Genomic DNA, 16,657 nt, shown 5'->3' on the forward strand with positions numbered 1-16,657 from the left:
GTTTGATGTGGACAACATCTTTCAGTTATAAAATGCTTGAGTGAACAGGAACATTTTGAACTTCCTCTTGAATGTTAATAATGAGGGAGATAGGCACACATCACCGAGGAGGGCATTCTGCGACCGAAGCCGCCATTAGTTCTGTGCAAAGGGTGATTAACTTAACAGTGCTGGGTTGAAAGGGACATTAAATGCTAATTAACTTGTCATTTCTGATATATCAACACAAGTTACTCACTCCATAGCTGCAGGATGTTCGTAAGGGGTTTTTGACCAATCATAACTTATAGCCAGGCGACTAATCTGTCACTTGTGGGGAAAGGGGGCAATGTTTCCCAGGAAATGCAAATTTAGACTTAATCCAGTTACTGGTGGAATATGTTTGCCAGAGGATGTCCTCAGAGCCAAATAAGAGCATATGCTTGCATTAGATATGGCAAAGGTTCTGAGGGCTAATGAGGCTTGTGGTCTATTAAATTAAGCCTTTTCTTGCACAGGCACTGCACAGTTATTTCCGTGGGAGAAGATTTGGTTTAAACCACAGTAGTTTTTTTCTGATTCCTTTGTCGTGGCACTGCACTCATACCTCAGAGAAAAGCCAACGTAGTCACATCATTCCAGGGCATGTGCAAAGTTCCAGCTGAGCCAAGCATTTTGGTAATGCTAGATAACTGGTTCCATTGATTTTTATTGTTAATAAAGTTCTAATTTCCAGCTGAAATTAGACCCCATGTTACAATATCTATTTAAAAATCACAGGATTGTCATTTATGCAAATGTTGGCCTTTGCAGTGGGAGACTTGGGTTCCAGCAATTATAGCTACATGAAATTAATTGGATGGCTTTTGGTGAATCATACACTCAACCTAGCTTACCTAAGACCAGAGGTTCTCAAAATTTCTAGCTCAGGGCCCCCTTGAGATGGCTGAAAGTAACTGAGGCCCACAAGTCACAAAATGGTGGCAGATGGAGGCAGAGTGTTGCATAAACCAGAAATTATTTGTTTAGTCATTTAGTTGTGTCTGACTCTTCGGGACCCCATGGACCTGAGCATGCCAGGCACTCCTGTCTTCCACTGCCTCCTGCAGTTTGGTCAGACTCATGTTGGTAGCTTCGAGAACACTGTCCAACCATCTCGTCCTCTGTTGTCCCCTTCTCCTTGTGCCCTCCATCTTTCCCAACATCAGGATCTTTTCCAGGGAGCCTTCTCACGCGGTGGCCAAAGTATTGGAGCCTCAGCTTCAGGATCTGTCCTTCCAGTGAGCACTCAGGGCTGATTTCCTTCAGAATGGATAGGTTTGATCTTCTTGAAGTCCATGGGACTCTCAAGAGTTTCCTCCAGCACCATAATTCAAAAGCATCAATTCTTCGTCGATCAGCTTTCTTTATGGTCCAGCTCTCACTTCCATACATCACCAACCAGAAATTACTGATATCGTTTTCTATAAGCTTCTGTCTAACCCATATTTGAAACTATTATATCCTGTACCACAATGTTTTCCTTATGACAACGAGCACCACACAGCAGCTCTTCTCAAGCTAAGTAATGAATATTTGCTTTGGAGGTATTGTGACTCAGCCCACCCTTTTTAGGCAGAATATGCTGATCCAAAATGATGAAGATTATAAATAATAAATAAATAAATAAGCAAGCAAATAAACAATTTTACCACTTTTACCCTGAGTGCTTCTTACTTTTGGCATTTCCTGTAATTCCTTCTTCTATTCTTCTTTCATACTTGTACCATTCTGCTCCCCACCTTCAAATTGCCGGTTTCTGGAAGTAAGCGTTGATTATGCTGTATTGAACTTGTTTGTAGATCTTGACATCACAACAACAACTTGTGGTCATGGGGAAGGGGACGTACGCAGGCCTGCGACCTGCTGTGGCTTGTTCATGTGATGTCTGTATGTGGCAACTATCTACAAACTTTTTAACTTATCTCTGCAGTCATGTGGCTTAGAAATTTGCTTCTTCTATTGTTAAATGAAAGTACAGATACTTAGGAAACTGAATTCTGTGGTCATTCTGAAATTTTCTGTAATCCCATGAAGGTAGAGCCTACATGATGGTAACAGAATTTATGATTTAATCAGTGTACTTATCCCTTCAAGGAAAAGAAGCTGGTACAGCCAATTTAGAGCAGGTGATAACTTGTAGTTGCTGGACTATAGCATTTCAGAGTTGCTGCCAAATATGAGGTTTTGAAGAAGCAGTGTGTAAAAGGGCCTTATTGTCCAAAGGGAAAAATTCTTCTGCAGCTTTAATAGAAGCATACAAGGAAAGATTGACAATTATTTTCAGAATAATTTACTATATAGCTGTGTGTTATTCTGTGGGTTGCTAGAGTGACTAAAATTAAACCTGGAAACTATAATTGAAAATGCCCAGGCTGGAATAATTACTTCACCAGTATTATATAACTTAGAGCAGATGTCATTGTTAGTGGGAAAACAGTGTGAAAGAGCATTTACATCTAAAATTACCAGCATTCACATATGAGCACTGATATATTTAGGCTCTCTTTTGATTCCTTTGGTCTTTAACTGTATTGAGTTAAGCTAATGAGGTAAATGGGAATCATTTGAAGCTAGAGAAAGTAGCTTATTTTATTTTAGCAGAAGGTTTGGCTGAGAATGGTCAATAATATTGAATGACGCAACACATTTCAATAAAAATGTGAATGTCACAGACTCCTGGCTGTTCTTTGCAGCAATAGAAAGCTGCTGCTGAGGACTGGGGGGCCCCTCAGGAATGGATGTGATTTGGCAGGAGGCTGCAGATGGGGAGGAGGGCATTGGGAAAAATCACCATTTGGATCCAAGCCTGTATCTTTCAGTGCAATTTCCAATCCATAGCTGTTCCTTAGAAATTACAGTGTTGCTTTAACCTGTAAAGAAACTACAAATGAAAGCATACAACAATGTGTTGTTTTTGCTTTTGCTTCTGATAATTGTTTCAAATTGTTAAAAGAATGTATACTGGAAAGTGTACTGTAAATTTTGTTGTTGAGCAATTCATGTTTTTTGGTAGAGAGTCATATAGCAGCATTATGCTAGTGGCTCATTACTTGATGAGTTTTGTTAAGTCTTGTTTTCTAAACTTTTAATATACCATGTATCAGGGAAGCAGAGACCTCCCTTTGCTGTTGGGGATGCCTTGCCACCGTGCAGCCCATATTTCCTGGAACTTTTTGCAGCTTCAGCCTCACCTGTTCAGTTTACATTCTTCAGTGCTTTGTCAGCACTTCTTTATTTTAGTGTTTTGTCATATGCACCTGCTATTAATTAATTAATTTCAAGAGATTTATGTATTGCTTGATTGTAATAAAACCTCAAAGTGGTTATGTAACTCTGGTCATTGGATCTTGACTATGGGAAAGCAGTTTTCTTTCGTACTCCCAAGGTATGTTCAACTAACACAAAACCATGAGTAACATAATGCGAATTCTGAATCATTAGTATTTGGCATGTAACTGTTTAGCAGTTTGGGAATCTAACCTACATTGCTTTGCATTTATTCAGTGGAGCAAGTCCCTGTGGAGCCATACTACATTCCACTCTCTCAAGCAGAAGTGCTTCAGAATGGAAGTGATGTTACACTGGTCGCCTGGGGTACTCAGGCAAGTAAGACTCTGATGGATTTTTAAAGAGAAATTATGCTATATTATTTCCTGAAAAAATGTTCTTTGAAATGCCCCCCAGATGAAGTGGACTACAACTCCCATGATCCCTGGCCAGTGGCTATGCAGACAAGGGATCACAGTAATCTAGAATGCCTGGAGTGCACTGCTGTGGGTACTACTGTTCTAAGTAGAGGTGTTGGGAATTGCACAAACACTTACAAAGTGGTGAAAAATAAAGTACATGTCATCCAGATTTAATGGCACATTACTAACTCCCACCCCTTGCTGGTGGGGCTTGGTGGAGCCCCTGCCACATCCATAGCCCTGCTGCTCATTTCAGGGACAGCAGAAATCGGGAGTGGGGAAAAGGAAGGCAGGACGATTGTGCCCAATGCTGTTGTGTGATGGCTGTGGGACTAGCCTGGTGTCCTGAACTTGGTCAGATCCAACCCCTCCTCACACTTGGAACGCCCTGTTTTAGGCCTTTTTGTTGGCTTCTGCCCATGTGTTCAGTGACTGGCAGGTTGAGCGAACAGTTAGTCATGACTTAAGTCCCATTGATTTCAGTGGGATCTTAGGGCAGCTAACTATGGCTCCAATCCACAGTCTTTATCTAACAAGTAAAACTTAAATACTTCAGTGCATTGTGGAAACCTTTAAATTAAACGCATATACTGTAGCATCAATTCCGTTTTTATTTTTGAAAAAAAAAAAAATTCTGATTGAGGCTGTCATGTTAAGGTAAGTGCAGTATGCATGTTGTGAAATATTCAGAAGCACTCTCTAAGTGTTGCTGAAATGAAATTTCAGTAGCTTGCATATCTAATAAAATATTGCATGTTTTCACCCAATATTTAGGTTCATGTTATTAAAGAGGTAGCAGTTATGGCTCAAGAAAAGCTTGGTGTGTCCTGTGAAGTAATTGATCTGAAGACTATTCTGCCTTGGGATGCAGAGACTATATGCAAGGTACGTACTTATGGCACATTAGTGCATTCAAGCATTTCAGTTATTTTCTCATATCGTAGGTCTTTGTGGAATGACCACCACTAGAGGCCTCTATTAGTTCAAGTTAAAACTGAGTTTTGGCGCTGTTTTACTGACTACTATACTGCGACGACAGAATTTTAGCTTGTTCCAAAATAATTTGAAAGTCTAATCTATACTGTTCAGTCATATGAGATTGTGTAAAATATTGTGGTATGTTAGCTTTCTTAGGTAGAGATTGGTAGTTAGAAGGCTACCTGGAAAACATGATGGTTAAACTCAGGGGAGTGGCACCTGTATTCACAGTACTGACTTGAAGAGAAATCTATAATCTATTTTCTTAAAAATATTATGTATATTTTTTTCTTTAGAACTTTCAAAAGAGTTTTCTTCTTCTTTAGAACTTTTAGGATAAATGGCTAATAACAGAGTGTGTTGGGAGAGGGGTACTGCCTCTGGTGGGGGACATGTCATGCTCCTTCTGGGGTAGTTTGTCCACCTTTGGTGCCCACCCTCCACTTGTGCTTCCTAGAAGTGGCAGCATGGAACAGTGCGTACACCCTGGGGAAAAACTTTAATTGGCCTGCTAAACCAGGTAAAGGTAGGTGATGGGCTAAGTTTTAAAATGCATCCTTATCTTGTCATTCCTTCCTTCTTCTGAATCTCTGAACATTTGGAGAATGAGTGTGACCTTGTCAAATGTGGGACACACCCTCCCTCATTTGTGCGATGAGTAAAGTTTCATTTATTCATTATATTTTACTTTAAAATGTATGTGTTGCCTCTCCAAATGCTTGAGAATGCATAAGAAGAAAATATTTAATAAAAATTATTTCAAGCAACAACAATAAAGAAATACAGTGTTGGGAGCTTTGCATTGGTGCAGCATAGAAGCAGAGAAGTACAGTGGTACCTCTGGTTACATACTTAATTCATTCTGGAGGTCTTAACCTGAAAGTGTTCTTAACCTGAAGCACCACTTTAGTTAATGGGGCCTCCTGCTGCCGCTGCGCCGCCAGAGCACGATTTCTGTTCTTATCCTGAAGCAAAGTTCTTAACCTGAAGCGTTATTTCTGGGTTAGCGGAGTTTGTAACCAGAAGCGTATGTAACCTGAAGCGTATGTAACCCGAGGTACCACTGTATAGCTTTGTCTCCTTCACTTCCAGATTTTCTGACTGCTTTGCCCAAGTACAGGACTGTGTATTTCTGCTACTAATTGTCGGACCTCTCTCCCGCTGCTGCTATGCACTTCTAAAGAGTAATTAAACATGTGGTGTTTTTTCTTTTTTAAATACTTTTGTACCGCACACGTATTGCACATTTCTCAAGTGAGGAATGTTGACAACAGCAGCTGCATGTGCCCTAGTTGTCAGTAAATAATTAAATTGTCATCATTAAATTTGCTAATTCAGATGGTTTTTCATGCATTTTTTTTGGTTATTTCCCCTTTTTAAAGCTTCCTCTATCCACATTGGTAGATTTCTCTTTTTGTAAAGGTTCTCGAGGTCCTGTAACAAGTTAAATCAGGACCACTTGTTTTAATGGCACCACAATTAAACTCAAGATTCCTAATGACATTCTGGGAAATTCGAAGAGAGAACTTAGTGAAATTTGGACTTTTGTACTCGGAACCAAGAATGTTCTAGCAAAAAAAGGTTGATATCCTGCAGCAACATACAAGGAGGACTACAAAGCAATGAAAATGGAGCACAAAGAATACAATTTTAAAATAAAATGTCAGCCTTTACTAATCAGATTCTCTTCAGATATTTTGGACTACAACTCCAATGTTAACTGCAAGAGCTGATTGCACCAGAATTAATTACTTTAAAAGACTGTCCTCCATGCCTTGCAAGCGCTTGACAGCCCTGTGCTGTGCAGAATTGGAGAACAGCCAATGTTGGAAATCTAACACCCAACGTTATTTGAACTCTTATTATTTCCATAAACTAGAGGAGATTATATCCACAGACAAACACCAATTAAGGGATTGGTGCCATCGGACAGAATCACTATGTGCTCTGCAAGTAATTAAATCCTCTAAATTGTCTCCTTGGTTCCCCCTTCTAAAAACGGTCCATTTTAGAGCCAGTTACCTGTCAAATCTCCAGTCAGCCACACTTAGATTCGCTTTTAGTGAGCTGCGTTTTCAGGCTATGCCCTCCACTGTCCTAGACAGACGATATAACAGGGTACTATCCGAAGACGGACTCTATATGTGGGCAACTGCAGGTGGAAGACATCTTGCAATATTTTCTATGTTGCCTACTATACATTGAACTCACCATCCGTACAGGAAAAATGTCTCTTCCTGGCAGAGAAGATCCTATGGCTTCTTAGCGATGTAAACACTTCAGTGAGTCCTGTTTGCTTTGGCGGCTAAAAAGATCGGAAAGAAGACCCTGGGCAATATAGCAGTGAACTTTAAGGGAGATGCAGAGATCTAAATACAGACAATTATTTGTGGCACGACACCCCTTTTGCTTGTATTTATTTTTGATTCAGATTTGTCATGGCTAATGGCTAGTACAATAAAACTATTTGGATTGGATTGGACTACAACTCCCATCAATCTAGGTAACATAGCCAGTGATTGGGGATGATGGAAAGCTGATATATGTGATGGGAACCACCAGAAAGCAGTAGATTTCTGCCATGTGTGCACAGCAGAATTAATGTGTATGTCTCACATTAGACATAATGCTGCAGTCTATACCAAGTTTCCAGGCAGTAAGCCCCACTGAATTCATAGGATTGTACTGTTAATGTAGGGCATATTGTCTTGACGGATGGCCCTCATAGAGCCAAGCAATTCTCTAGAAATCACTTGGGTTTGAATGTAGGACTGTTAAGGGTTATCCTCTTGTATTCAGCATCTAAAGAATTTTGGCTTGCATTTAAACTAACGATATCACGTCAGTGCTTTGTATTTGGAGACAACACTTTCAGTTTATGTATAGCTCTGTCATGCTCCCCTCCACCCTAACTAATCCTTGATACAGGGTAGATTTATGTTGTATGTTCCTCTGTAGCTTTAGCAAATGGAAAGGAATCCAGGAACCGTTGGTTTTCCTGACTGTCTTTTTGTCTAATGACAGTAAAAGCCAATGTTTGCCATTGAAACGGTCTACCTCGGGAGCTTGTGGACTCTCCTTCATTGGAGGTTTTTAAGTAGAGGTTGGATGGCCATCTATCATGGATGCTTTTGTTGAGATTCCTGCATCACGGGGGGGGGGGGGGCTGTGCAAGATGAACCTCGGGGTCCCTTCCAACTCGACAATTCTATCATTCTGTCACTGAGCTGGAACACAGCAGTTAATAGATACAGCAGTTAATAGATACAGCTTTTATGGTAGTTTGATAAACCCAGCAAAATCTGTGGTGTTTCTGTGAAAACTTTTGTTGCTTTCTGAGGAAATCCCAGCCTTATACCTGCTGCTGTCATGTTCCTTAATCATGAACGAAAAAGGCAATGAGAATGTCAGTTCTTGGCTGCAAAGAGATCATTTGCTTCTGAACTAGTAAAATGTTGGACACGCATAACTATGATAACTGCAGTCTTTTAAAAAAGTAATTTGGAACTTTTAACTTGTTCATTGATTTACTGGTGTTAATATAAAATTAAGACTTGATCCATCGCATGGGTGAATCTGCAGGGTTTTCCACTCTGTATTGCATTAAATTCTTGTAGCAATTACTGTTGTTACATTTCTTAGAAAATTTTAACTGTTTCTGGATGAACTTGGGATATTTTAGAGCAACAATTTAGCTTTTAAGAATATTTCTGCAAATATGTTTATTAAAACATGAAATTGCATGTTCTATTTATACTATGTATCTGGAAGATCATTGTTTTAAATTATTTTATCTTTGCAGTCAGTGGCAAAGACTGGACGGTTGCTGATTAGCCACGAAGCCCCTATTACAGGAGGTTTTGCATCAGAAATTAGTTCAACGGTTCAGGTAATCTGTTTTTAAGTACCAGAAGATTATTTTCTAGAAGGATATTTATAGTGTTAAGAATGACATATTCAAAAATATAATTAAGAAGTTACAGTTCTCTTGTGCATATTAATTTTCCATCTTTTTGGGAGTTGAGTGCTGCCTTGTGGTTGAAGGGAGAATTGTTGTTAAAACAGGGAAATCTCAGTGTTCCAAGCCCTCATTCTCGTTGTTGTGGTTGCATCTCAGTACTATTGCTTCTTTGTTGGCTTTCAGGCTTGTGTTTTCTGCTTTATTTCCTCATTTGTGTTTTCTGTAGTGCCCATGTATCTCCTTGATTCCTCTAGTTTTCCTTTGTCTTTATTAAAGACAAATCTTTATGGAGTTTTGCTTGAGGATTAATTTTGTAGTGGTTGTAGCGAAACAGCAACATAAGTACACTTACAACTAAGTGGAGACTTGTAAAACTCTAAAACTGTCATGTATAGTATGGCTAAACATTTGGAAGAAATGGGTACTGATGTGTAAAAATGGGGTTCTCTTGAGTCTTGACTTGTTATGGGTATGCAGGGAAGTTTAAAATTATTTCAGAAAGCAGAAGACTGTTCCACACAATGGGTTTTCCACAGCTGATTTTATTTTACAATGGTGATTATCTGTTGTTTATCATTTTCAAAACTCAAGATAAAACTTTCCTATCCTGAGAAATTCTGATTTTGTTCATATTTGAAAATAGAGTATATTATTTAAACAGAGCAATTTATGACAAAAAGCTTGTTTTGAAAATATTGGTTTCATGATTCTTTTTACATAACCTGGAAACACATTGTTTACATAGCCTTTTTAATTTGGTACAGAATTTGATGCACTTGTATTTCTACTCTCTATTACTTTATTCATTTCCCTCCTTTCAGTAAAATTTACATATGCATTTTATAAAAAATGACAACTGCAAAAGTGGGCAAAACCTTTATAATTGGATATAAAAGCCTTTCTTCCCCTTCCTTTGTTGTCATTGTTATTTTTCATAAATTCCATATGTAAAATCAGATTTTCTGTTGTGTGCTTTTTGAAATATATTGTAGGAGAATGTTACTTTAGGCACACAAAAGATTCAGCTTTATTATTAATTTCTAACACATATTCACGTCATAGTGAATGTGTTTTTTTTAGTGTTTGACACACCTGTATCATGGAAAGAAAGTAAAAATCCAACACCCCCCCCCCAATCAATATTTTGCTGGATGAAATGCATAGCAGGAATGCCAAAAATCTCAGGATTGGAGTTGGCTTTTACTTTTGCACATGGAAGTAATAAAACTTATATAAAGGGAGTCTAATTGCAGTAGAAAAAATCTATTTCCATATCATTCATCCTAACTATGCGGCTAGAAGAAACTGAATAACAATATGCAGGTTACTATAAGAGTGTTATCATGCATCGCTTGGGGAGTACTTCTGGATCTGTTACTGTCGCTTGAGGCTCAAGTGTCCTCGATTCCACGGACTTCCTTCTATAATTTGCACCCCTATCTGGACAGGAAGAGCCTAACTTCTGTTGCCTACACTCTGGTAACTCTAGGATAAATTACTGCAATGCATTAACACATGTGGCTGGGTGCCTTTGAAGACTGTTCAGAAACTACAGCTGGTCCTGAATTCAGCGGGCAGATTGCTGACTGGTGCAAGGTGGTCTGAGCATATAAACCCAATTCTGGCATAACTGCACTGGCCACCAGTTGGTTTCCAGTCTTAATTCAAAGAGCTGGTTTTGACCTATGCTGTTCAGGATCCTAATAACTCAAGACTGTCTCTCCCCACATGAACCAACCCAAAACTTGGCGCTCATCATCCAAGGCCCTTCATCCTGTGCTCCCTCTGAGGGAGGTGCAGAGAGTGTCAACATACCGTATTTTTCGCTCCATAAGACGCACTTTTTTCCTCCTAAAAAGTAAGGGGAAATACCTGTGCGTCTTATGGAGCGAATGGTGGTCCCTGGAGCTGAATTGCCCAGGGGCCAAAAGCAGATTGTGCTTTTTATTTTACAAAGAGAAAAGGGAGTGTTGAAAGGACCCGCTCAGCAGCTGATCAGCAAGAGATCGGGAGAGAGATAAGAGTCCCGGCTCCCTTTCAGCCCCGCCCTCCTTTGTTGAATGTGCTGCAGAGGGAGGTTGTTTGTTTCCCCAGGACATGTGACTGGCTGATTAGATTATCTGTCTGGAAACAGTAGAAATGTCTCCCTTTCCTTAAGATTTTTCAGAAATGTGAGTTAAACCCCATAAAAATGGGGCTTTTCCTCTTTGCTTTTCCCCCTTTGCAAAAGGAGCTTTGCTTTTCCCCCTTTGCAAAAAAAGCTGCAAAAACTTTAGCTGATCCTCAAAAAAAAAAAAAAAAAAAACAACAACCCTAGGGCTTTTCCCTTTGCAAAAAAAGCTGCAAAACTTTTAGCTGATCCTCAAAAAAGGCCTTTTGCCTTTGCAAAAACAGCAGCAAAACCTTTAGCTGATCCTCAAAAAAAAAAAAACCCCCAAAACCCCCAGGGCTTTTCCCTTTGCAAAAAAGCTGCAAAACTTTTAGCTGATCCTCAAAAACAAAACAAAAAACAAAACAAAACAGGGCTTTTAGAGGAGGAAAATATTTTTTTTTCTTGTTTCCTCCTCTAAAAATGAGGTGCGCCCTATGGTCCGGAGCGTCCTATGTAGCGAAAAATACGGTACCTTTACAGTGGTGGCTCCCTGCTTATGAAACTCTTTCCCCAGGGAGGCAATCCTGGCATCATCATTCCTTACATTTAGGCACCAGACCTTTGCTTTTTTAATTTATCTGACGTCTCCCTCAGTAGGTAAGATACTTTAGTACTGCCTTTTCCCTCTGTTTTTAATATATGTAAGTTAAATAATAATTACTGTTAATAATTTTGCATCCTATGGCAGTGTACACACACAACAGCATGGTGTCAGCATGGATCTTAAATAAACGAGAGAGTCACATTGCAATCCTGGGCATGTTAACTTTAAAGTAAGTCATGCTGATTTCAGCAGAGCTTGCTCCTAGAAAAGTAGGTATAGATTGAAGCCTGAGTTATCAAACTTATCTTTTGCATTGATGTAATCCTGAAGGAAGATTTAAAATCTTTTAATGCATATCCTAGCGTTTAATGAAGATGGTGTATGGATTGCCTGCTAGTGGTGACTTATTCCTGGAACTATAAATGTAGTTTTATTTAAATAGACCTTGTTCTGTTAAAATGAAAATGGAACAGAGATGAATTACACTTGCCACACTGATGCTCATCTTTAATTTTGAGAGCCATAAGTTCTGTGTGTAGTGAATTGAGCTCCAGGAATTTCCAGCAGGGACCAATAGTATGATTTGTGAAACTATTGAGCCTACCTTTTACTTTTCTTGCCTGCCAGAGTCAATTCATGTGAGTGTTGCCTGGAAAGTGTGGCTTTTATATAATGAGCCTTCTGTCACTACACAGGTTGTAACAAAAGTAGAAATTAACATTTTAAAAAAAGTTTGCTTTCCTGATCCAAAGCTTTATCTAAGTGGATGCAGGGAAACAATTTGTTTGCACAATTATCTGGTAGGTTGCATCAGCAGAAACATCCGTAAGCTGTTAGAGCTTCAAATGCAAAAGCTCAGAGCAAGTCAGCATTGTATCTTTTTTGTCTATGTGAACAGCCCTACTCTTTCCTTTTATACACTCTCATGGAGAAAAGTAATGTCTGAACTAGTGGAATGCAATTAGTAATGAAACATACTTCCAGGTTTCCTGGTTATCTTCCCTGGTGTATTAGCAGTAAGACATCACTTAGTACAAAGTTTACTGGGGGTGGAAGGATGTTGCCTGGGCATAATATTTTATGTCAAGACTTTGCTGGTCATGATGTTGCTTTTAACAAATTATGAAAGCGTTTGATAACCTCTCACCCTTAAAGTGTTTCTAAAAGAGTGGCTGTTGGTGGTATTTACCTGTCATAGAGTTAGACATCTGTTTTATGCTAGCATGATAAGGTGATAGTTATTGCTAATCATCAGAGGTTCCCAGCTCCTTTTATTTAGTATTATTTATATAAAGCATTTGCACCCTGTTTTTCAACCAAAAAGGCTTCCTGAGCGGCTTACATGAAATCAGAACAAGACCCTCCCTAACTGCAGACTTAGATTCAAACAAACAAACAAACAAACAAACAAACAAACAAACAACATACAAATGAAAAGGGACAAGGAGGGAAGAAGAAAATAAAACTCAAAATCCAGGCACCAATTTCTAGACAGCTGTTCGTATCTTGACCAGCATCTTGCATACTTTAGGGTTGCCATATTTCAAAAAACTTGTTGAGCTTTTTGTTTAGGGCCCCAGAATTGTTGGGCTTTTGGGGGGAAACCTTTCCACAAAATAGTTACTTTAAGCTTTTTCACCTGATTCTGCTGCTTTTTCCAGCACATTGCCATACATCTGGGTTTTCCCTGACATTTTGTCAATTTGTCAAAATTCCATCAGACGCCATTTTTACACCCAAAGGCCAGGACATGTCAGGAATTTTCCTGGCGTATGGCAAGCTTAGCATAATTCAGAGACTGGAGGTGCCTGATGAAATGGCTGCCTCTAGATGAGACTTGAGGGAAAAGAGGCCTGATGCAGCTGGCCTGCCACAGCAGAGCCAATGGATTGAGCTCTGCTACTCAGCAGACCTGGAGCTGCTTGAAACACATTAAATTTCCTAAAATCTCATTCTCTAAAACATGGCCAGATACTCGGGATTTGCCATTCAGCTAATTTTCTGTTTTGCTCTTTAATGTTCTGAAGTTCAGCTGGCAATAATCACAACTTCTAAAAGATTGTCACAGTTCCATAGATCACAGTATTAGATAGTGTCCTTGAGTTGTTGGACAAAATTAATGAACTGTAAAGCAATAAAAGAGGCCTGTGGAATGGAATAGAAGCCAAATGGAAAAGAAAAGGAAGAAAGGTGAAAAGGGTGGCCTGGGGGATGATGATAAGCAAGAAGAATCGAGCTATATAAAAAGAAAGCATTGATAACACGGGCTCTGATTCAGATGACTACAGAAAGGCGTTTTGTTAAAAAAAAGCATTTTGTTAAAATTCCCTTGTGTCGAACTACAGTTAGCATGGCAAGATGCATCTATTTAAAAAAATAAAATTCTGACAACTACCTTCCCTGAGATTTACTTTCTCTGTTTTGATTATGCATGGAGTAAGACAGTCGTTGTGGGTCCACATGAGGGTTTTTGTGTGTCATGTTAGCATAAAGTCCGCATAATGATGTGAACCACCCACCCACTCCTCTTCTACCATTAGTATTGGGATACAGATTATTATTGGCTATTGAATAGATCAATAGAGTGTAACTTGTAAAATGTGGGCCATTTTTACTGAAAATTTATTTCCATTTTGGGATGTTCAGTTTTCTGTAGATATTTATCTGCTTCAGGCCAAATGATTGTCATAGTAGTACATTTATATTTACTGACTGTGATTTATAACTCAGTATATGCCTGCCAAAGCAGAACTGGAATAAATATGGAACTTTTGTTTTAATGAGTTTCTTTCCTTTAGTGGGTTTAGCACATGCCTCTGTTCTACTGTTAATGTTCACTCTCCTAAAATGTGTTTTGGGTTATACTTGTTATTTAGTATATAGTTGCAGCTGCAAAAATATATTTGTAATTCAAACCAATATGGTTGGAAATATGGGCCTAAACATAAATTTAACCTAGATACATTATAACACGCTTGCTTGAAATACCATTAATTCAAAGCATAATGGGAAAAGGACCAGAATAACTCTTAAATAATGAGGGGTTCTGATGCACAAAGTGAACCTTTGGAAAGTTTTTGTAGAATTTTTCTGAAACTTAGAAAGTTTTAAAAAATATTATATTTTGTTAGAATTTAACCAATAAAAGGAACTTCATTGAAAAAAGCATAATATCAGACTATGCAACTTATGTTTTATGAACTGGCATAGTTTTCTTTTTATCTCCAAAGATACTTTAAAGTTTGGATTCATCAGCATTTTGAACAAGTTTTTAAACTGAATGATAATTTGGCATCAGAGAGACATACGGATTATTTAGTGTACATTTATGTTCTATTTAGTTAGAGAAGATTTTATATAGTATAGTGCATTGCATCAATAATCTGTAGTTCAGTTCTAGTGTTTTTTTAATCACTTACTTGGCTTCTGACTGGTTACATGTATGACTTTTATTTAATACAGTACAGATTGAATGTGACAGGACATAGCTGTGAAAATGTTCAATAAAATGCCTAAAGTCTTGCACATTCAACATGCCCCAGTTCCAAAAATTAAGGCTTGAAAGCATTTTATTTTGTTTGGCATTGTAAATAAAAACCCACAGAAATGGCTTTAAATACGAAATTGTAGGAGTTACTGTTAAATATGAAAATTGTAGGAGTTACTGTTAAAAGGTATCATCTCATACTATATACTTATTCTATAAAGAAAAACGAGAGCTCTCAGTTTACACAATATGCCAGTTGTTTTGTAGAGAATCTATTCATAGATAGCTTCTGAGCAGGGCATTCTTATCTACACATAAATGCTGCATAGTAATGCTACATGGACTTCTTTCCCAGTTTTGGCAAATTCATTGATGACAGATTCTACCAAAATGTTTGCAAATGCTGTTCACTGTTCCTCACAAAGAGTTCCTTTAGAGGGCAACAAGATTTTTTTTTTTATAATATTATATTTAAGTGTATACCTTCCAGACATTAAACATATATATAGAAATAGACTGCAGTCTTTTTTGTGAGGTGGAGAATAAACCACTGCATTTATCTTACCAGAATAAAAGTTGATGGAGGATTAATTTTAGAAAGGGTTGACTCACAGGAAAGTCTTTATTCCAAAGTAGTTGCCAAATTTTAATGTTTCAAACACACACTTGCACAATATGAAAGTAGTTAATGCTTTTATTAATTTTTATAACTACGTAAGGGCATCCTAGAGTGTGGAAGCGTTGCTTGGTATAATTTCAGTAGGTAATTTGCAGTTCACAGAAAAGATGCATTTCATTGACAAAGATTTATTTCATTTGCTCACAAGGGGGAATGACAAATGTGAATAATGATTTTTCTCTTCAATTACTCACCTAGAGCAGCAATCCATGCACACACACACACACACACACACGCACACATGTAATTTGTAAGTAGCTGGAAACATAGAATGTACCACATGCAAAACATAACACTGAATTATTAGGAAGCTTTAGTTAACTCTGAAGACATAAATAGGAGCTATTCCATTTTTTAAACAAAGTGATACTATGTAATAACACATTATAGCAGGGTTAGCCTATATGACACTCTAGAGTTGTTACTGGACTGGTCCCTGACCATTGATCATATTGCCTCAGGCTTATAGGAGTTGTAGTCCAGGGGTAGGCAACCTAAGGCCCGTGGGTCAGATGCGGCCCAATCGCCTTCTCAATCCGGCCCATGGACGGTCCGGGATCAGCGTGTGTTTACATAAGTAGAATATGTGTTTTTATTTAAAATGCATCTCTGGGTTAATTGTGGGGCCTGCCTGGTGTTTTTACACGAGTAGAATGGGTGCTTTTATTCAAAATGCATCTCTGGGTTATTTGTGGGGCATAGGAATTCGTCCCCCCCCCTATAGTCCAGCCCACCACATGGTCTGAGGGATGGTGGAGCGGCCCATGCCTGGGAAAGGTTGCTAACTTCTGTTGTAGTCCAACAACACCACATTGACTACACCTGCATTACAACAATAGTGGCACCATCAACCAATGGTCTGGTTTGCATGTCACTAACCATAGTTAAGCTTAATGTTTAAGTTTAATAGAGAATATGCAGCATGCCGGTGCATAAGGTGATAATCACAGTTGCATTGTCTCTCCCTACTGTGCAGTTGGGACCTAGGCTTAGTGTTATATCCAAACTTAGGCTCATGGTTTGTTGGGTGGTAAGCAAAGACATCACCTTGCTGACAAAGGTCTGTATAATTAAAGCTGTGGTTTTCCCAGTAGTGATGTATGGAAGTGAGAGCTGGACCATAAAGAAGGCTGATCGCCGAAGAAT

The 16,657-nt window shown here is 38.6% G+C and overlaps 1 protein-coding gene across 3 annotated transcripts in view; it reads left to right on the top strand.

Annotated features, from left to right (window-relative positions):
- The window catches only part of BCKDHB (branched chain keto acid dehydrogenase E1 subunit beta), a 42,723-nt gene that overhangs the window by 13,884 nt on the left and 12,182 nt on the right, over positions 1-16,657 (top strand). For 2 of the 3 annotated variants that reach the window (XM_033143291.1, XM_033143292.1), the window contains exons 7-9: positions 3,526-3,623; positions 4,485-4,595; positions 8,491-8,577. In XM_033143291.1, coding sequence (XP_032999182.1) covers positions 3,526-3,623; positions 4,485-4,595; positions 8,491-8,577 — 296 coding nt within the window. Of the gene's footprint in view, positions 1-3,525; positions 3,624-4,484; positions 4,596-8,490; positions 8,578-13,372; positions 13,590-16,657 lie in introns of those variants that run through there. The other variant, XM_033143293.1, reaches the window with a different exon arrangement.

Source organism: Lacerta agilis, chromosome 3 (assembly GCF_009819535.1).
Source record: "Lacerta agilis isolate rLacAgi1 chromosome 3, rLacAgi1.pri, whole genome shotgun sequence".
In the NCBI taxonomy this organism is placed as follows: Eukaryota; Metazoa; Chordata; class Lepidosauria; order Squamata; family Lacertidae; genus Lacerta; species Lacerta agilis.